Source organism: Cupressus sempervirens, chromosome 11 (assembly GCF_028749045.1).
Source record: "Cupressus sempervirens isolate cs-2001-9-10 chromosome 11, ASM2874904v1, whole genome shotgun sequence".
Classification (NCBI taxonomy): Eukaryota; Viridiplantae; Streptophyta; class Pinopsida; order Cupressales; family Cupressaceae; genus Cupressus; species Cupressus sempervirens.
Genome location: NC_143128.1, coordinates 86,680,020 through 86,703,440, shown reverse-complemented (window position 1 = coordinate 86,703,440; position 23,421 = coordinate 86,680,020). Strand labels below are relative to the sequence as shown.

Genomic DNA, 23,421 nt, shown 5'->3' with positions numbered 1-23,421 from the left:
TAAACATATTTCATAATGTTGATAAGAACAAATGCCATGACCTACTAAATGGTGAACATAAAATTAGGGTTTTCTCCTAGTCATTAGATAGGATCATGGATCCATAAATTCTCTTTGTTCATTTTTTTTTGCTTATTTTGCATTAATGTCCTAACTTGCTTAAATATTTTTATTTTATTTTATTCTATGTTTTTTAAACTTTCATATTATTTATTTCTTTCAATTTTATTCTATCACTTAAGTTGTGTCTAAGCATTAATGGTTAGGGACATGTAAAAGGTTTTTCTTGCTAATATTCAAATTATCTTTTTGTATGTGTTTTTTTCCCTTGATAGTAGATTAAGAGAAGGATGTTCATCATTGATACATAGCTTTTGACACTTGATAGTGATAATCCTCTAAATGATAAGTCCTATATAATGTTTAGGTGAAGCTAGAAGCTTAAATTAGCCACCATTATAGAATGAGTGACTACCATTGGGTTAAGATGATACTTGTATTAAAAAAGGAAGGTCACAACTAGACAATGCAAATAACATGAAAATCTCATGGTTTCAAAGGTGCAATTAAATGATTTCAAGATTATATTATCATGATAGGTTGCTAGGTTTATGTTGTTAAGCCCTTAGCACCTAAATTTTTCTATTACAATTATATCATAGGTACATGTCACAAGGAAGAATTAGTACATAGTTCTAGTCCAAGAAATTATTTACATGCACATGCATAAATATCTCCATGTAATATGCCTAAATGAAACTGATAAAGTTAGAACTTTCAATTATGCAATAATAGAAATAAATTCAAAATTGAAGTATTAAGGCTATAGTATAATCATTAAATCCATAGAAAATTTAAAAAATACATTATAGCTTGAACTATATGGTTTATACCTAGATCAAATTTCATTTGGACATTACGTATTTACTATAAAATAGCTTAGAGAGTTTGTAAAATAGGGTAGAGGGTTTTCTAGAGAAAGTTGTCCATCATTAGTGCATTGTATTTGAACTTAAGCAATAGGGATAAAGAAGTTGTCATTCTATCAATGATAAATCGTGTTTAGTGTTTAGAGGAAGCTAGAAGATTTAATCAACAATCATTTTTGAATGAGTGACTAAGGGTGAAGATACAACTTGCACTATATATGGAAATTCATGATTAGGAAATATATATATATCAAGACCAAATTCTCATGACAAGTTTCTAAGTCTATTTTGTTGCACTCCTGGCACCTCCAAAAATTATTCCAATTGTCATACACCCACATCACAAGAAAAAAGATTAATATCTAGTTTGTGCGAATGATAACTTGTGAGTATGTGGGTGTGTAAGCACACATGTAGTATACCCATATAAGATCATTTAGTTGAACTCTTGATAAATTAGTAATACAAATAGATTCAAGATTAAATTGCTAGGACTATACCATTACTCATTAAATCCATAGAAATATTAAAAACATTGAATACAATTATTTTGAATTATATAATTTATGCCTTATTCCAAATTACATTGAGACTTCCACATTTTGAACACCAAACAATGAAGCGGAGTGTTTTTGAAAACATGGCATTAACACTAGATCTAGATCTATCTCTAGTATAGATGATGGGGGAGACGTGGTTTTATGATAGCCTCCAAAGGTACCACCCTTGGCATTGTCAAGCCAGGGCCTTCATTCATGTCCATAACTGTTCCAGGTGGGACAGACCACTCAAAGCTATGCAAGAAAGTTGCGAGGGTGAGTTGCACCATGTTCATTGCCAGCACAGCACCAGGGCATCCTCTTCTCCCTGCCCCAAATGGAATGATCTCAGAGTCATCAGGTTTCATTTGTATGTTGTACACATCTAGCTCCCTGTCCATGAAACGCTCTGGTATAAACTCCAGTGGTTTATCCCAAAATCTTGGGTCCCTATGAATTGCCCATGCATTCACAAACATCATTGTTCCTGCAGGAATATGATAGCCTCCCACAGTGCAATCCTCAATAGATTCGTGTACCGAAAGCAAAGGTGCTGATGGATGGAGGCGCATGGTCTCTCTCACTGCTGACTGCAAGTATTTTAACTGGGGTATGTCTGACTCCTCCACCAATCTGTCACGCCCAACTTTAGAATCAAGTTCCTCTTGTACCTTCCTCATTGCACGTGGATTTTCTAATAACATTGACAATGTCCACTCCATGGCAACTGAAAGCGTATCAGAGCCTGCACTAAACATAATCTGCACATGTACAAATATTAACAATTTTGACCACTTAATACTTTTAGCCTAAGAAACAGTTGCTAGAGTATGTGAGATGTTTAAAACCAGAGGACAATTACACCAATGACTTATAGAATGATAAAGTGAAAACACTTACAGCAGTAGTTGACTTGATGAATTCATCTTTATCAGGAATTGCATCACCATTCTGATCTGACTGAGCAATGAGAACATCGACAAAGTCTTCCATCTCTCCCCCATGTTTTGGTCCCTTTTCCTTATGCTTCTCCAATATTGTCTGCATATACAAGTCCAAATGTGATTGTACCTTGATCATTGCTCTCTCATACCCTTGCAAATCAAGCCACTTCAACCAGGGAATATAATCCCCAATATTAACACACCCATGATACACAAACGACTCCTCAATCGCCTTGGAAATAATCTCCTCGGAGACCCCCGACTCAACTCCAAAATACTTCTCATTAATGATCATAGACATGAGGGTCTTGAAGTTCAAGAAGGAGAAGAACCTCTTCATGTTAACAGTCTTCTGCAGCTGAGCCTGCTCAAACAGAGAAGCGACTCCCTTGCGAAGTTGTTGGGATCTCTTGGGAGCAAAAGACTGGATTCTCTTGGGAGAGAGAAGCTCAAGAACACAAATCCTTCGAGCAATTCTCCAGAAGGGGCCATATGGAGCCCAAGCAACCATTGAATAATTGTACCCCAAATGCTTGCCCTGTGAGAGCTGAGGCTTCGATCCCAAAGCCTTGTCATTCACAGTAAAACACTCTCTCGCTAACTCTGCAGAGCTTATGATCAAAACAGGGCGGCTGCCAAATTTGACATGCATAACTGGGCCATAGCGTTTAGCAAGAGAGGCTAAGATCTGGTGAATTGGCCTCTTACTGTCTAGCAGCATATGAAAGTGCCCAATTAAGGGAAGACCTCTTGGGCCTGGAGGAAGACGGTTCTTCTTATTAGAACTTGCAAGGCTTTTCAGTAGAAACAGAGCAACATAAATTGTAGCAAGTCCTGCCACAATAAGAGGCCATGTCATTGTTAGCTCCATCTCAAACCTCTAATTTCCTTTGTGAATGCTATTGAAAGTACATGACTATATATAGTGAAACTGTTGTCTGAGAGTAAAGAAAGACTGCGCAAGTGATGTGTATTGTATGCGTGTCAAAGCACGTTCCTGACTGAAGTTTTCCTCCAATTTAATAAGAGTGTAATAGTCCAACCTCGCTCAATTCCATGGGCGAGCAGAGAATCCTTTGTCCAGCACATATAAATATAAGAAACTATTATAATATTGCAATTCAACCAAAATATGATATATATTGTGTCCCGGTAAAGAAAGACTGCCTGAATATATATATATATATATTACGTCACAGTCAACTAGGGCGTGAAATAGATGGGATTGAAAGCACTTGCCAGGCTAACCTTTTATTCCAATTTAAGGTTGTTCCAAATCGACAGACAAAAATCTAAAAATTTCAATTCTAGGCTTTGACCCGTGCATTGTTTGCATTCGCCCAGAGTAGTGTTCACGAGGTGTGCAGGAAATTATACTGAGAAGGATATTGTGGAATCAATAAAGGCGTTGCTTATGCTTATCCTTCAGATATAATGTATCAAAAGTCAAATTATATTTTCAACATTTTAGAATTTTTTTTTTTCAAATCTTTTGTTGTTTTGGATTATAGGTCATGAATATCAAATGTTGAAAATTTCAGAAAAATTGCTAGTATTTTTATTTTTTAAAATTTTGATCAAAAGTACATGTTGTCTCATGGTCTTGTAGGATGACCCTTTTTCTTGAGATTTTTTAAAAAAACCCTAGTACAAGCAATGTATCTTTTCTTTTTCCCACTTTTTGAAGTTCCTTCTTAAGATTTGATTGTGTTCGATTAGACAATTTGTTTATCTTTATTAAATAAGATAATATTGTAGAAATAATTGTATTATGATTTCTAATTTAATAAATAAATGATTTTTTTTAATCTAATCAGCTGCATTGTAGTTCCTCGGTAGATATTGCTCTTTAGATTTACCAATAGGTTAATCAAATCTAACAAATCTTTCACCTCAACCCCTCCACTAGACTCTAGACTATTTCAAGTTAGTAAATAGATGCCTATGTGCATTTTGAAAGTAGGTCTCCAACCTAAGAATAAGTACACATAATAGTATCCTTCTTGTCAATAGTTAATTTTGTGCTCATAATGTTTTGTCCCATAGTTAACCTAACAAGTGTTTCATCAAAGTAATCCAATTCGATGAGAGCATCAAAACTTTTGAGAATCTCATGGATTTGTGTATCTTTTGAGTTTTATTATATCTTTCCCCCTTTATTTCAATTCTTGGGGGTGGGGGGAGGACGGGCAAGGGACACAACTTTTTTTTGTCCTCCAACATAGGGGTTTTCCCCTCATTAAATTTACGTTGTCATCGACCCTTTACTAGAGGACCATGTAGAAGAAGACTTAGGACACATCCTTTGTAATATAGCTATATTCATGAAAGGTCCACCACAAAAAAATGGTTTCATATCCAGGTCAATGGATCCAAGATGTGGTTCCCTTAAGCCTCCAAAGAATTTGGAAGGGGTTAAATAAATCTCAATGCATACATGGACATGAGTGTTTGTTTTATTGTAATGTATTTTTATGATGGACCAATAGGATTGCTAAGGAGAAATATAAGCAAACGGAAATGACATGTCTCAAATTCTAGTAGAAACCATGCAAGTGACACCCTAACTAGGACTCTTGAAGGTAGCTCCTTAGTGGGTTTGAAGGTAGATCCTTGATATTGTGGAATGGCTTACACTTTTTTTTAGCCCAAATGTTCCATATATATAAAATAATAAGTTTTTTATATTCAATCCAACATTAAAAAAATTCAAGAGTTAAAAATAAGTCATTAGAGACCGCAATCATCTACAACTTAAAAATGGTAACCAACATTTGTTCATTGAATATGAATTTTAATTGTCTAAATAATTTTTTTAATGTTCTCATGGGTTTAAATTTCAACTTTGTTAAATAAGGATAAGGTCCTTCATTCGTGACTTCATTTGTTCATAGCTCTAGGTCAAAAATGTTTCATGTGGTGCTAAAGGGTGTATCACAGTAAATACATTGATACATTAAAATTTTTACCTAACATTTAATATTTTTTTAACTACATTATTCACTAAACTAGCACAACCTTTTTTGCCAATAATCATGACATAATTGTGACTCATTATTGTATATGAGCAATGTTAGTATGCTAATAGAAACTAAATTTAAATAAAGCTTCTACAAACTAAACAAAATTCATAAACTTCAAGATAGACTAAGATGAACTCTCAATTGAGAATATGAGCCATTAATGGACTCTCTCAATGAGAAGCTCTCTTGTTGAGTGGCTTTGTCTAAATGGATAGGATGTATGCTCAATATGCTTCCAAAGGCTTCAATGGATGATTGTGGATTTTTGGTGTGGATAGATGGCTTTAGTATGGATTTGGCTCTCAAAATAGCATTATAACTTTACTTCATGGATTGTGTTATTTTGCAAAGGGGAAGGATCCAATTTATAGGCAAGAGGCTTGAGGGTTTGAGGGCTAAGATGCAAGGATGGGAAAAAGCTTATGGAGGGCTCAGATTGCATGAGAGGAGAGCACATGGATTGTGCTTCCTTATAGCCAATCAAGGAGTGACACATGTCACATGGTGAGAGGATGGAGGAAAGGGGAAGGATGAGTCAACAAAGGAGGCTCAAGGGATAAAATCTTCATAAAGATCCTCATAATGACTTGTAAGAGCAATAAAAGGGCTTGTAAGAGTCATTTATGACCTAGTGGACTTCATAAAGTTTTATGGTTGAGATATTTTGAGGGTGATGAGAGCAAATTCGACTTGGACTTGATTAGGAAGGTTTTAAGCTTGCTTAGGCTTGTGCAAATGATTAGAGGATGGATTAGGATTAGTTTAGGATTAGCTTAGGGATAGGCAAGTGGATGGCATTTAATGAGGGTGGGTGAAGGAGGAGATATTTGTTAACTTTGGCTTGGGTTAGTAAGTTTTAACCCATGTTTAGGGAATGTGACAAGGTTAGGAGGGGATTAGGATTAGGTTTAAAGACATCTTCTAGAAGAGTCTAGACTTTGGATGAGGATAAAGACTTTCTAGAATAGTCTAGAATTTCCTAGGATGAGGATGAAGACTTTCTAGAAGAGTCTAGAACTTCTTAGGATGAGGATAAATTAGATTTTTAGGAAATAAATAAAGTTTTATTTATTTCAAGGGTTTGGGTTGAGGAGATATTTATTAAAACTTTTTTAATAAACATGAGGATTAATATTTAATCTTAATTAAATATTTTGAGTTGGGGTTAGGGGTAGGAAATGATGAGATTAGCCTTTAATCGAAATTAAAGAAGGATTAGAAGATTTTGGAAGAGGTTATTGGTCATAAGGAAATTGGCCAAGTTTTGGGCAAAAAATAAATTTTTTATTTATTTTAGGATTTTTGGTCAATTTATTAATTAAATAATTAATAAATAAGGAAATAATGTTTAAATAAGATTTAAACATTTTTGGGAGGGATTCCTTAATTAAATATTTTTAATTAAGATAAAGGGATTTAATGGCATAAAAATTAATTAATTAATTAATAAATGATGATGTCATCAGGACTTTTTCAGAAAATAAAAATACTTTATTTTCTAAAGGTTTTTAGGTGTCTACAATTATCATTGCCCTTGAAAAGTGTACTTTGATATTGACCTTGGGCTATTGAGTATTTTTAAAATATATGTATAGTTCATTTCTTGAAATGTGAAACTTTTTATTGAATTACTATAATGATGCAAATTTTGATGAAAATGTTACAATTTTTCTTTCTCTATTAAGTCGCTAACTAAAATATACTTTTTACATCCATCTAAGAAAACTACACTTTTGACATCTAATTTGGTTACTAGTGTAAATTTCTAATTGTAATCTACCTCTCAATGGTAAAATTTGATCTCTATAAGATTAAATTTATTTATGTTTATCTGAGTAAATATCTTTTTTTTCACTTTATTTCATATATCCATTTCAGTTTTTTTGAACATTTTGATAAATATACAAGAAACAATACACTGTTTACATGAAACCATGCATCATGTTCAATCAATTCATTGAACAATTTTTTAAAACTTAACAAGTTAAATATATCACATTTGAAAGAAAATATTATTTCATAGATATTCTTTTCTATATTTTTTCTACTAAATATTTTGTAATCTATACTCCTTTCTTGTTGGTTTCCCTATTTTGATGAAAGCAATAATGCAATCAAAAGGATTCAACTCTATCTCTAGGAAGTACTTCAATGGGCTTTTTTAGGATTTATAACTTTTATGATTTTATTGGTTTAAGCATACCTTACGAGCATCTTGAAACTCCTTGAACCCTTCAAGTTTGAAACAAGTTCTTACATCCCTAAACCATAGAAGTCAAAAAGATTAATTATTATATTTAATTATTAACTACATATGATCAATTTCTCATCACTTAAGCTACAACTTGTGTAATGTCCCCTCTTTAGTTCGACATGACATTGATCATGGATTTTGCCTATTCTAGACTCTCGTAGGCAAATGGTGTGGAGAGAGAGTCAATTCTGCGGATCAGATGGTCATATCTTGCTCTTGAAGAAGTGTTAAGAGGTTATATTTTATTATTATGTGTTATTGGGGCCTACATGTTATAATTTTAAGTTGAGTTGCACTTTTTATTTTATAAAATTACTTTATTATAAAAAGTGCATTATAATGAGATTTTATAAAGGATGTTTCTAGAAGTTCTAGAAAAAGTGCATTATAATGAGATTTTATAAAGGATGTTTCTAGAAGTTCTAGCAACTTCTTAGAAAAGTGAATAAATAGAGGGCTGGGCCTCTCATTTTGGACATGTTTTGGATTTGAGATTTCTTCTACTTCTTCCATTGTGGAGCGAATTTGTAGTCTTTTGGGTCTGCAAATTATTATTTGATCTTTGGGAACGAATCACTGCCTTGGATTGGCGACTTTGAGGGTGTGAAATATCACCTGAATTGTTGCATTTGAGGAGTTGGTAATTCAGCCATCTCATTTGGAGTTCATTGAGATTCAGTTATAAGGGTTTACTTTGGTTGGAATAAGGGTTTCAGTTGTGCCCTAGCATTTTTGGATTGATTAACAGGGTTTGAAGACACAGTTGTGCATTATTTTCAGACTGCCAATCCAGGGTTTGGACCCACATTTTTGCTCATAACTCCTAATTGGCTTGACGGATGAATTTCATATTTTAGGGGGTTATTTAGCAACCCTAGGCACCCAGATTTATTGCTTTTGGAGTGACAAAAAATGCTGCAGTATTTTTTATCTAGCAACCGTACCAGGCCATACTTGTACGGCCCTGTCAATTGGGCAGCAGTAGCAATTTTGTGAGTCAGTTTGGGGCAGATTGTGAGGTCTTCGTGTGGCATTAATTCAGCATTCATATTCGGCAAAATTGGAGCTATTTCAGGTGCACAAACTGAAGTTTTGATTGCCAAAATATTGCATGTTATGGATTAGAACAGTCAGCACTGTCATTGCATAAATAGTTATTTCTAGTCATTAATAACTATTGTAAAAGTTTCATCATTTGCATTCCAAATCTAAACTGGGTTATTGTTCATGTCATAACATTGCATTGTCAAGAGCTTGATGTATTAGAAGTGCATAGTTGTGACAGTCTCTCATTGTAATCAGTTCTATTTGCTGTCATAAAATCAGAATTGCATTGGACTTCATATTTGAGTTTCATATTGCCATCTATCTCTTAGATTGGTAGTGTTATAATCTGGAATTATTGTTCATACATTATTGGCATCATATATTGAGGTTTCGTTGTACAACAATTAGTAATATTGCAGCCTTATTTGGTTACATGCCAACTTTTTGACAAAATTCCTAAGTCCAGTTTGAGGGTTTCAGTGGCCTTTATAGTAAGGGTCATTACAGTGGTATCAGAGCTATAAGTCGTGCCATCCTGTGGAGGTCTTATAGGGAATTTGGAACAGCTGGATAGAAGGGAAAGTGTTTGACGAAATGTCAAAACACTAAAATCAGAACATTTATGTTTGAGCATGCGACAGAGGCTTTATAATTTCTGCAATACCAAAGCAAGACAAGATAGGATTTCAGGCCTGCAGAGCGAACAATCTAGCTCATTTGTACAGGTAGACATAGAATCCAGTCATACAGACACAGGGGAGGTATTCTTTGATCAAGACTATGACTACAATATGGATAGAGACGGGAATGCTGGTCCAGATCAGCGAGAGGAAAGATTTTTACAGTTATTAGACACCTTGGCACAGGGACATCGATTAGCCAAACAAAAAGCACAGGAACAGAATCAGAGAATGGAGCTTATGATGCAGATGATGGCTTGTCAAATGGGGTTGAATGCTAACATAGGTGGAGGAAATAATCAGAATGGTAACAATCAGAATGGGAATAATCAGGATGGGATACATAATGGAGGCGAACAAATTGGGAACAATTTCGGTCATGCACCCCAACAAGCTAGGACAGTGAGTTCGAGACCTATGATTCCCACGTTCCTTCCTAGAGCTCCAGAGCAGCCAGTACCAGAACCCCAGATCACTGACATACAGGATCAGCTGAGGAGAGATTGGAAAGCAGGAGGTCCAGATTTTACAGCTGCAATCACCTTTAGAGAGTATATGGATGTGCGGATGAAGCATATGCCCCGTGGACATGACAGGACTCAGAGCTATGAGTTACGAAAGAAAGTAGGGAAACTTTAGTTACCATATTATGATGGCTCGGGGAAGTCTACAGCAAGAGCTTGGGTTCAAAAACTTGACACATACTTTCAATTGAACCCTATGTCTGAGGAAGAAGCTATTAAGTATGCAACAATTCACCTAGATGGGTTAGCACACGAGTGGTGGCATCATGGTATGATCACTATGGGTCATGCACACATTACCTCATATGTGGAGTTTACAGAGAGACTGATTGAACATTTTGATAAGAAGGATCCAGAACTCCATTTCAAGGAGTTAGCTCAGCTTAAACAATGGGGATCATTGAAAACATACATTTCAGAATTTTAGAAACTTGCAGTGTTAGTAACAGATGTATCTGAACGGAGGCTATTGGTTTTATTTATGGATGGGCTAGTTGATCTGTTGAGAGGGTGGATTAAAGCTCTCAACCCTCCCACTTTGCAGGAAGCCATTAAGAAAGCTCATGACATGGATTCCTCTTCAGCTTCTAAAAATAAATTCCAGGCAAAGAGTTTCCCTTCAGGAAAAGATAGGGATAGGAAACCCTTTCATAGAGAGGCACAGCTACCTAAGGAGGAAAGTAAGAGGTTGGAAAAGGAGACACTTAATGACTTGCGTAGGAAGAAGCTATGCTTCTATTGCAAAATCCCGTATGAGTATGGCCATGACTGTCCTATGAGGCCAAAAGGAAGACCAACCGAGCAATGTGGGCTTATTACGAAGGTTCAAATTCAGATAGTTCAGAACATCATGATGAAGATCCTGATGAAGCAGAGGGAGAGCAGGAGATAGACAGTGCAGGGCAACAGCAGGGAACAAAGCTACATTTACAGGAAGCACGACTGCCTAGTATCCAGAGAGAGGGATCTTTCAGACTTCGGGGAGTTTTGGCTGGGCAGAAGGTTATTACATTATTGGACACAGGTGCCACACATAATTTCATTGATGCACGATTCATGGAGAAGCGTGGACTCATTACTGAGGAGTTCGTGGGACTAAGAGTCAAGGTAGCTAATGGATACACTCTTCGTTGTGACAGGATGGTATGAGACCTACCTTTGCGCCTGAACAACTATGAGTTTAAGGCAGACTATCATGTGGTCAACATGGGTGACATGGATATAGTACTTGGAATGCAGTGGCTACATTCATTGAAGGTGGTTACCCTGAGACTAGAGGATATGGAGATACAATTCAAAGTGAATGGTAAGACTCATGTGCTTAAGGCTATCCGTAATGGAGACATCAGGACTATCTCATTTAGGCGGCTGGAGAGATTAACTAGGCATAATGATATAGAGTGGGTAGCAATTTGTACTTTGACATCTACACAGGAGGAGCAACATAAGACGGAATATCATCCTGATATTCAAAAATTGAGGATTAAGTACGAAAAGGTATTTAGTGAGATTCCACCAGGCAGGCCACCAGACAGAGGCATTAAGCATGTTATTGAGCTGGAGGAAGGTGCTAAGCCTATCATGATCACACCATATCGACACCCAAAGTGACTCAAGGATGAGATCGAAAGGACCATCGAGGAGTTGCTAGCTATGGGGCACATCCGACCAAGTAAGTCACCTTTTGCATCTTCTGTTGTTTTGGTAAAAAAGAAGGATGGAACTCTTCGGATGTGTGTTGATTACAGGGAATTAAATAAGAGAACCATTAAGAACAGGTATCCCATTCCTCGCATTGATGAGTTGATAGATGAATTGCATGGGGCTTGTTATTTCACGAAAATTGATTTGAGAACAGGATATCACCAGATCAGAGTCCGTGAACATGATATTGAGAAAACTGCTTTCAGATGTCATTGTGGGCACTTTGAGTTTGTAGTCATGCCTTTCGGTCTGACCAATGCACCTGCCACTTTCCAGTCCACTATGAACAGAGTTTTCCACCATCAGTTGAGGAAATTCGTGCTGGTGTTTTTTGATGACATTTTGATCTATAGCCGATCATGGCAGGAGCATCTAGAGAATTTGGAGACAGTGTTGAGCATTTTATAGAAGGAGTCCTTGTATGTAAAAGAGTCCAAATGTGACTTAGGGATGACTGAACTGTTATATTTGGGACACATTATTAGTGCAGATGGACTGTGGATGGATCCTGAAAAGATTCACGCTATTGTTGATTGGCCTCCACCAGAGAACCTTACACAGTTGAGGGGGTTCCTTGGTTTATGTGGTTTCTATTGCAAGTTTGTTAGTGGCTACTCATGACATGCAGCTCCCATGACAGATCTACTGAAAAAAGGGGAATTTGTGTGGACTCAAAAGGCACAGGACTGTTTTATGAGATTTAAGGAGATAATGACTACGTGGCCAGTTCTAGCATTACCTGATTTCACGAAGCCATTTGAGCTTCAATGTGATGCATCTGGAGAGGGAGTAGGTGCTGTACTTATGCAGAATAAGCACCCCATAGCTTATGAGAGGAGGAAGCTCAGAGGCCCCGAGCATTCATTCAGTATATATGATAAGGAGATGTTGGCCATCATGCATGCTTTGGCCAAATTCAGACAATATCTTGTGGGTAGCAAGTTTTGTATTAAAACTGATCATAATAGTTTGAGGCATTTCTTGGGACAACAGGACCTGAATGATCGCCAACAAAGGTGGGTAAGTAAGTTGCAGGCATATGATTTTGACATCTCATATGTCAAGGGAACTCAGAATGTTTTTGCAGATGCTCTTTCTCGAAGGCCACACCTCACTCTTATGGTTCAGATATCAGAGGATTGGCGACACTTGATTATAGTAGAGTATGCCAGGGATACATGGGCCTCAGATATAGTGGAGGGAATAGTGATTGATACCAGATACACACTTGTAGATGATTTAATCATTTACAAGAACAGGATTTACCTAGTCCCAGGATCGAAGGTCAAGAAACTGATTTTGAGAGCATTTCACGACTCACCGACAGCAGGCCATCCCGGGTACTTCAAGACTTACAGGTTAGTTCAAGAGTGGTTCACCTGGAAGGGGCTGAAAGTTGATGTTTTGCAGTACGTTCGAGAGTGTCTTGTTTGCCAGCAAAACAAACAAGAACACACCTATCCGACAGGGTTCCTATAGCCACTTCCGATCCCTGACAGGAAGTGGGAGTGCATCTCCATGGACTTTATCACAGGTTTGCCCAAGGTACAAGGACAGGATTGTATTTATGTGGTGGTAGATAGATTAACAAAATATGCTCATTTCTTTCCTATCACCACTACCCACTCAACAACTCAGGTGGCAGAGGTTTTCTTTCGGGAGGTTTTCAGATTACACAGATTGCCTCGAAACATTGTGAGTGATAGGGATAGCCATTTCATGAGTCATTTTTGGCAGGAGGTATTCCGGTTATGTGGCACAAAGCTTACACCCAGCACTAGCTATCACCCACAAACCGATGGTCAGACGGAGATTGTGAACAAATGGGTGGAAGGGTATTTAAGGAATTATGTGGCAGCTCAGCAGCAAGCTTGGGTCAGATGGATATATCTCTGCGAGTATTGTTACAATACTACATATCACATCACTATACAGATGACACCCTTCATGGCACTTTACGGTTATGAAGCACCTAGGTTCTTGGATTTGTTGTTGGGTGACAGTCGTGTACCCAGTGCAGGAGAATTATTACAGGAGAGTAAGGATATAGTTGCTACTCTCAAAGATAATATTGCGAGAGCTCAGAACCAGCAGAAGCAGTATGCAGACCAGAAGAGGACTGAGCGTAGTTTTGAGGTGGATGATATGGTTTACCTCATGTTGCAGCCATACAGGCAATCTACTCTTAAGAAGAGTGGTGCAGAGAAACTCAAGCCACGCTATTACGGACCATTCAGGGTTATCAGGCGAATTGGTGAGGTGGCTTATGAGTTGGAGCTTCTGGCAGACAGCAGGGTGCACAATGTGTTTCATGTGTCCCGCCTCAAGAAGGCGTTGGGTCAGAATGTGGTGCCTTCTGCAATATTACCTCCTTTAGACGATGAGGGAAAATTGATTTTAGTGCCAGAATCCATCCTGGAGAGCAGAGAAAAGCAGCTTCGCAGAAGAGTGATCAGAGAATACTTGGTTAAGTGGAAAGATCTACCTGTTGAGGATGCTACTTGGGAGGGGGAAGCTATTTTGTAGCACCCGGCGTTGAGATTGCTTGAGGCCAAGCAATTTTAGGAGGGGCGGATTGTAATGTCCCCTCTTTAGTTCAACATGACATTGATCATGGATTTTGCCTATTCCAGACTCTCGTAGGCAAATGGTGTGGAGAGAGAGTCAATTCTGCGGATCAAATGGTCATATCTTGCTCTTGAAGAAGTGTTAAGAGGTTATATTTTATTATTATGTGTTATTGGGGCCTACATGTTATAATTTTAAGTTGAGTTGCACTTTTTATTTTATAAAATTACTTTATTATAAAAAGTGCATTATAATGAGATTTTATAAAGGATGTTTCTAGAAGTTCTAGAAAAAGTGCATTATAATGAGATTTTATAAAGGATGTTTCTAGAAGTTCTAGCAACTTCTTAGAAAAGTGAATAAATAGAGGGCTGGGCCTCTCATTTTGGACATGTTTTGGATTTGAGATTTCTTCTACTTCTTCCATTGTGGAGCAAATTTGTAGTCTTTTGGGTCTGCAAATTATTATTTGATCTTTGGGAACGAATCACTCCCTTGGATTGGCGACTTTGAGGGTGTGAAATATCACCTGAATTGTTGCATTTGAGGAGTTGGTAATTCAGCCATCTTATTTGGACTTCATTGAGATTCAGTTATAAGGGTTTACTTTGGTTGGAATAAGGGTTTTAGTTGTGCCCTAGCATTTTTGGATTGATTAACAGGGTTTGAAGACATAGTTGTGCATTATTTTCAGACTGCCAGTCCAGGGTTTGGACCCACATTTTTGCTCATAACTCCTAATTGGCTTGACGGATGAATTTCATATTTTAGGGGGTTATTCAACAACCCTAGGCGCCCAGATTTATTGCTTTTGGAGTGACAAAAAATGTTGCAGTATTTTTTTATCTAGCAGCCATACCAGGCCGTACCTGTACGGCCCTATCAGTTGGGCAGCAGTAGCAATTTTGTGAGTCAGTTTGGGGCAGATTGTGAGGTCTTCGTGTGGCATTAATTCAGCATTCATATCCAGCAAAATTGGAGCTATTTCAGGTGCACAAACTGAAGTTTTGATTGCCAAAATATTGCATGTTATGGATTAGAACAGTCAGCACTGTCATTGCATAAATAGTTATTTCCAGTCATTAATAACTATTGTAAAGGTTTCATCATTTGCATTCCAAATCTGAACTAGGTTATTGTTCATGTCATAACATTGCATTGTCAAGAGCTTGATGTATTAGAAGTGCATAGTTGTGACAGTCTCTCATTGTAATCAGTTCTATTTGCTGTCATAAAATCAGAATTGCATTGGACTTCATATTTGAGTTTCATATTGTCATCTATCTCTTAGATTGGTAGTGTTATAATCTGGAATTGTTGTTCATACATTATTGGCATCATATATTGAGGTTTCGTTGTACAACAATTAGTAATATTGCAGCCTTATTCGGTTACATGCCAACTTTTTGACAAACTTCCTAAGTCTAGTTTGAGGGTTTCAGTGGCCTTTATAGTAAGGGTCATTACAACTTGAGTCTATTATGTCATTAAGGTGACTCAACCCTTGATCTTGCTTTCTCAATTATGTCATGCATTAAATTATTATCCTTTTCTAGCTCATTCATCTATCTCATCTATTTTCCTTAAAACATTTCATCAATTTAAAAAAATTTCTTTATCCTCACACATGGATGATCCACATCAACATCCTCATTTGTCTTGATGGATCAAATTATGACAAGTGTCAAATATTTAGTGAAAAAACTTGGAGGTTCAATCATATTCTATCTAAAAATATTTTAATTGATGGTCATTTTGATCAAGATCAATGACTTAGAGTCCATCATGCTTGCACAATTAATTTCAACATGCATCTAGAGTTATCAATGCAAGGGAGCAATCAGAGTTCAAAGGATTGTAATTATAACCCTCACCCTCAACCTTATCATACCCAAAACTCTGACCTTAACCATATTTTAAATTATAAACCCTAACCCTAATCATAATCCCAAAACTAATCCTAAACCCTAACTAATGCAGAGCCTTCCAGTATCCCCTTAAGGCATCCAATTCAACTTGAGGATTCAACAAATGCCTTGGAATCAACTCAAGGAACTAGACTCAACTTAAGGTTCAAATGTAGAACTTTGACTTAAGGTTCTAATTGATGAAGAGCATCATTCAAAAACAATCAACCAAATAGAATCATGTTGATCCAATCATCTTCTCATTTCTTTGATAATGTATAAGAGGCATATTCTATCATCAAACATCAACACATTATTATATGCTTTGATTCCATTATCACAAATAACTATTTCAGATTTATAGACCCGTACTATGTACCCCATAACTTTTTGAAAAAAATATTAATTTTCAATATCCTTTGGTGAAGTTGTTCATAATTAGGTTTTCTGAAACATATCCCAAAATTAGCCAAATCCAACCTCTCAATCAAAAGATATGGTCTCTATACCAAGACCCATTTTACTATCATAAAACTGAAACTCCATTTCCTCAATCTGCCTAGGGCATCATATAACTTTCTGAATACATATCCATTTGAAATGAAACTAAAAAATATTAACCCTCCATTAATCTATTTACTAAAATTGTAAGATTCATATTTTTCTATTGATTAATTCATAAGATAAAAAGAAATCATTGACTGCCACTCCATTGAAGATTGTTGAAAACCAGTTTTCACTAAAAGGTTTATAACTTGCACAATTCTTCATGAAAACTAATCAAACCAAAAGGGAAATTAAGGTTACTTCATATATATTTCCGTTGAATCTATTTAGGCATTCTACAACATCCATATGTTTTCGTACCACACGCTTCAATATTACTGTTCCCTAGAATCTCCAAATCTGCAAATGATAACTTTCACCAAAATATGCATAACTTTCTCAAAACAGATTAAAATGATTCCAAAAAAAAGGGAAAAAGAAGATAATTCATCACATTACAAGGTTTACATGCCATACATGGCCGTACAAGGACTAGAACCAACACTAAAACTAAAAAACCAATCAAAACAACAACAATATATTGCACCAAAAATGTTTCAAAATGTTCTCCTTCCTTCCAATCTATTCCAATCTTATTTGGTTCAACCATACAATGATATTTATAGACTCATTGGTATTTGAGACCATACAACTACCTCTCATAACCATTTTACTTCCCTTTTACAACTTTTAATGCAATCTTTATGCATTTGACAACATTTTTGCATTACAACTTTTTATGCACTTTTGGCAATTTGTGCATTTTAACTCCAAAATTATCAAAACATTACATGGACATTATAGACACTCTAAAATAGACTAAATATGACATTCTGCATCTGATTCACCATCTCTTATTACATTTTCATGACTTTTACTCAACCAAGACCATAATAGGATAACTTGAACAACTTTTACAATTTGGCTTCACATAGCCTTACATCATTATTCAAATGGGCTCAAAACTTAATAAAATGACCTTATAGATCATAAATGAAACAAAAAAAAAAATCATTTTCTCACACTTGGACATTTAATCTCCTATAGCTTAGGTGCTTCTGCACCACTAACTATAGTCATAATCCGAAGACTAACCAAAACTCAAAAGTCTAACTCTAGCCCTAAAATTTTATGTAAACCTTGATTGTAACAATAATCCTAACCCTATGTGTAGCCCTTATAAGCCTAACCATAACCTCAATCCCAACTCTAATTCTATCCATAACCAAAACCCTAGCCCTAATTATGATATAAATTGTAAGATTGTAATTCGACTCATAACCCTAATTAACTTAAAAGAAATGATAATTCTAACCATAAGGCTTATGATGGTGTTAACCCTAATACTAGATAAATTTTGAACTACTATCAACTATACTAACATTAAACACAATCATAGTCATAATCTTAAACCCTAACCCTAGCTATAATCTTAACCCTAATTGTACACTTGTCATGATGTGAGCCCTAACCTTGAGAATACATCTAATCATAAGCCAAAACCATAATCCTTACCAAAAACCTCAGTCTAACCCTATCCATAACCCAAAACCTAATCCTTATCATAATCCTAACTCTAGACCATAACCCAAACAATAACCTTAACCATGGTGTGAACCTTAACCCTAACAATAATCCAATTACTAACCCTAATCCTAATCCTATTCCTATTCCACACCCTAACCCTAACTACAATTCACTTGAATTGTAATCTAATTCCTAACCCTACTTCTTACCATAACCCTAGTGATGGTTTTATAGTTAGAGAGATAGTGTTTCAAACCCAACATTAGGATTACAACTATTATAATGCATCAAGAACCTTATCAAATGCCAACCATTATATATTTTTCTTGTATCTTATTTATATCCTTAACCCTGATTATATCTCTGGTCAACCAAAATCCTATCCTCGGCCCTAGATATCTAATCCACTACATGTCTTATGTGTTGCATGTCATGGTTGTACATCATGGTTGCTACTAGCATCTATATAATCTATACATAAAATATGTTGAGATATATCAAGATGTTTAATTTAATTAAAAATAATGAAATAGAGAAAATTCGATGCCTCAATACATCTTGATGTATTTCATATGTAAATTTTATATATGATAATTTCTACAATAGTGAAAACTCCTTTAAATTGATAATACCATTTTAACTATTATTCTATTTTATATTTGTTTATATGATAATTATATCATAATTAAATTAGTATGGTTTGGTTTGTGGTAAGTGCCAAGCTATTACAATTTGAAGATACATAAGGAAAACATTATCTTCTAAACAATCCTCAAGTCATTATCATTCTTTATCACAATTCCTAAGCAATATACCTACCTCTCCGTTAATATTGAAGCCTAAAATAACTGTATCCTCTAATTATTTGTCTGTCTACAAAGAATCTCCCCCCGTTCTGTCGTTTATGGAAGGTGTAGTCACATTTAAGGTTTTGGTCCTTTGCACATTTTGGTCAATGCATGCCTCTTCACATATCATAGAATTGAAGTTTCAATATTTTTGTGCTGGACTAAGAATATTTAATATCTCCATCCATGACTGCCAAACATTATAATAATCCCACAATCTAACTCTACTCGGCATAATTTCATGCACACCTCTTGAAAACTATCTCGGTCCAATCGACGTCACGATTTTAAAATGGGGGGAAACTTTAGTCCACCAGGTGCTTTGAATCCCATCTATTTCACGTAGTCTTTCTTTACTGGGATACGAAATATATAATATTTTGGTTTGAATGCACCAATAATTTCTCTGCTAGCCCATGAAATTAATCAAGGTTGGATTATAACATGTACAAGTGGAGTAAAGCTTCAGTCAAGAACGTGCTTTGACTCTCATACAATACAGATAACCCACACAGTCTTTCTTTACTTTCTCCCAAAGAGTTTCACTATATATAGTCATGTAGTCATGTACTTTCAATAGCATTCAGAAAGCAAGAGGAGTTTGAGATGGAGCTAGCAATGACATGGCCTCTTATTGTGGCAGGAGTTGCTACATTTTATCTTGCATTTGTACTACTGAAAAGCCTTGCAAGTTCTAGTAAGAAGAACCGTCTCCCTCCAGGCCCAACCGGTCTTCCCCTAATTGGGCACTTTCATATACTTCTTGACAGTAAGAGGCCAATTCACCAGATCTTAGCTTCTCTTGCTAAGCGCTATGGCCCAGTTATGCATGTCAAATTTGGCAGCCGCCCTGTTTTGATCATAAGCTCTGCAGAGTTAGCGAGAGAGTGTTTTACGGTGAATGACAAGGCTTTGGGATCGAAGCCTCAGCTTTCACAAGGGAAGCATTTGGGGTTCAATTATGCAATGGTGGCTTGGGCTCCATATGGCCCCTTCTGGAGAATTGCTCGAAGGATTTGTGTTCTTGAGCTTCTCTCTCCCAAGAGAATCCAGTCTTTTGCTCCCAAGAGATACCAACAACTTCGCAAAGGAGTCGCTTCTCTGTTTGAGCAGGCTCAGCTGCAGAAGACTGTTAACATGAAGAGGTTCTTCTCCTTCTTGAATTTCAAGACCCTCATGTCTATGATCATTAATGAGAAGTATTTTGGAGTTGAGTCTGGGGTCTCGGAGGAGATTATTTCCAAGGCGATTGAGGAGTCGTTTGTGTATCATGGGTGTGTTAATATTGGGGATTATATTCCCTGGTTGAAGTGGCTTGATTTGCAAGGGTATGAGAGGGCAATGATCAGGGTACAATCACATTTGAACTTGTATATGCAGACAATATTGGAGAAGCACAAGGAGAAAGGACCAAAACATGGGGGAGAGATGGAAGACTTTGTTGATGTTCTCATCGCTCAGGCAGACCAGAATGGTGATTCAATTCCTGACAAAGATGAGTTCATCAAGTCAACTACTGCTGTAAGTGTTTGCACTTTATCATTTCATAAGTCATTGGCGTAATTGCTCCCTGGTTTTAATCATCTTACATATTCTAGCAACTGTTTTTTAGGCTAAAAGTGTTAAGTTGTTAAAATTGATTTACTTTTTGTTAATGTTTGTACATATGCAGATTATGTTTAGTGCAGGCTCTGATACACTTTCAGTTGCCATGGAGTGGACATTGTCAATGTTATTAGAAAATCCACGTGCAATGAAGAAGGTACAAGAGGAACTTGATTCTAAAGTGGGGCGTGATAGATTGTTGGAGGAGTCGGACATACCCCAGTTAAAATACTTGCAGTCAGCAGTGAGAGAGACCATGCGCCTCCATCCATCAGCACCTTTGCTTTCGGTACACGAATCTATTGAGGATTGCACTGTGGGAGGCTATCATATTCCTGCAGGAACAATGATGTTTGTGAATGCATGGGCAATTCATAGGGACCCAAGATTTTGGGATAAGCCACTAGAGTTTATACCAGAGCGTTTCATGGACAGGGAGCTAGATGTGTACAACATACAAATGAAACCTGATGACTCTGAGATCATTCCATTTGGGGCAGGGAGAAGAGGATGCCCTGGTGCTGTGCTGGCAATGAACATGGTGCAACTCACCGTCGCAACTTTCTTACATAGCTTTGAGTGGTCTGTCCCACCTGGAACAGTTATGGACATGAATGAAGGCCCTGGCTTGACAATGCCTAGGGTGGTACCTTTGGAAGCTATCATAAAACCACGTCTCCCCCATCATCTATACTAGAGATAGATCTAGATCTAGACCTAGTTTTAATGCCATGTTTTCACAAACTCTACACAATCTCTAATATCCCGATGTAGTTTGGAATAAGGCATAAACCTTATAGTTGAAACAATAATCATACTCTATGTTATGAATGTTTCTATGGAATTAATGAATATTGGCATAGCCTAAGCACTTTAATCTTGAAACTATTTCTACTTTTGAGTAATATGAAGTTATGCATTAATTAGTTTCATTTATACATATTGTGGATATATATGTATGTAATTAATATTTTCAAAGTTAACCAAACATTAATTGTTATTCATTATGTAAGTGAAATAGTCTTTATAGATGCTAAGCATTCAACATGATACTTGCCTAGCAACTTATCATATTATTTCTTAAAACACTATAATCTTGTTTATATTCATGATATCATCATGCTATTTGTATTCTATGATTATGATTTTTCTTATTTAAAATTTTATGCATCTTGTTGGTAAATAGATTTCTCAATTTGATATTTTCTTCAAAACTATCCATGTTTGTCCAAGAAGCAATGACAATTGCACCAACAATTGGGTAGATTATAGTTCGATCAATATCAAACTGCAACTTTCCTCTACATTTGGAATGGATAACTCCCTTGTATGATTGGGGTATTTTGGTATTTTTGTGAAATTTAGCCTTTTTATTAATGTTTATGTGCATATAGTGCAGTCAACATGCACCAAAACATTATCATGTCTCATTGGTGTCGACAAACATGGGAAGATATGATGAGTTTGTATTTTCATATGTGATTAAAATTGAAAGAGTTCGGAATACTACAATATTGGTGACATTTGAACCATAAAAAAAATCATCAAATATTATTAGAATTATCACAATGTAATCATAGCTGGATAGCTAGCATTTGCAAATGACTCAAGATATCTTCAACTCTCAATGTTCCCACTTGAAGGAATTTAATGTGAAAAGTTCTAAAAATTGTTCATGTTCAAAAATAGGGTAACACATTGTAACTCATTGCTAGTCACTCATTTTAGAATTATGGTTGATTAAATCTTCTAGCTTCTCCTAAGCATTCTAAAATATTTTTATTCATAGAATAATAATTTTTTATCCCTATTGATTAAATCGCAATAATTGTTTATTAGTGATGGACACATTTCTCATAACCTACTATCAAGGTTTAAAATATATACACAAATATATCATTACATGCCAACAAATGAAAATTAGGTGTGTCCCTTAGAACCATTAATACTTAAGACATAATTCAGTAAATAAAATAAAAGCACTCAAAAGAAATAAATAATAAAAAACTTGAAAAAATATACAATGCAAAATATAATAGAATTGTACATCAAGTCAAAGAATGTGAATAAAGAGAATTAATTATCCCCTCCCATGACTAGGATACAATCCTTTATTTTATGAGGAAAGGTGTACTAATATTAAGGAATGTTTATGCATTTACAAGGACGTGATATCCACCATGGTGCACATAAAAAGGACATGTTGATTAGAGGTCAATATATTGTACAAGAAAGACCAATGGCTTCATTGAAGTACAGTTTATTTGATAGATTCAAAGGGTATATGAATTTAATGGAGAGTAATATTAGAGGGTGCACAGTCTATTGATAGGCGTTCTTATTTAGTAAATTTGAATAGGTAGAAATTTGAAAATAATGAATAGATGTTAAAATGGGCGATTTTAAGCTATTTATTCTCAAAATTCATGAGCTCTAGCTCACATTTTATTATTATATACTCTTTAAAAAAAATTATTATTAGAAAAAAAAATATTATTCCATATTACTTTAGTCAAATTACAATAATTTAATAGATTTCAAAGGGTATATGAATTTAATGGAGAGTAACATTAGAGGGTGCACAATCTATTGATAGGTGTTCTTATTTAGTAAATTTGAAGCTAATGAATAGATATTAAAATGGGCAGTTTTAAGTTATTTATCCTCAAAATTCATGAGCTCTAGCTCACATTTTATTATTATATACTCTTTTAAAATAAATTATTATTAGAAAAAAAAAAATTATTTCATATTACTTTAGTCAAATTACAATAAA

General features: G+C 35.7%; 2 protein-coding genes across 2 annotated transcripts; one reads left to right on the top strand and one right to left on the bottom strand.

Annotated features, from left to right (window-relative positions):
* Nucleotides 1–1,453: 1,453 nt before the first annotated feature.
* Nucleotides 1,454–3,314, bottom strand: LOC149528348 (xanthotoxin 5-hydroxylase CYP82C4-like). Its single transcript, XM_089810091.1, has 2 exons — nucleotides 2,369–3,314; nucleotides 1,454–2,229 (listed from the first exon to the last, which is right to left on the bottom strand). Exons 1-2 carry the CDS (start codon nucleotides 3,281–3,283, stop codon nucleotides 1,600–1,602), a joined length of 1,545 nt encoding a protein of 514 aa, XP_089666217.1. The 5' UTR covers nucleotides 3,284–3,314; the 3' UTR covers nucleotides 1,454–1,599.
* A 16,296-nt stretch (nucleotides 3,315–19,610) lies between these two features.
* On the top strand, nucleotides 19,611–21,530 carry LOC149528347 (xanthotoxin 5-hydroxylase CYP82C4-like). The gene is made up of 2 exons (XM_089809283.1): nucleotides 19,611–20,561; nucleotides 20,713–21,530. Exons 1-2 carry the CDS (start codon nucleotides 19,647–19,649, stop codon nucleotides 21,340–21,342), a joined length of 1,545 nt encoding a protein of 514 aa, XP_089665409.1. The 5' UTR covers nucleotides 19,611–19,646; the 3' UTR covers nucleotides 21,343–21,530.
* The last annotated feature ends 1,891 nt before the right edge of the window (nucleotides 21,531–23,421 follow it).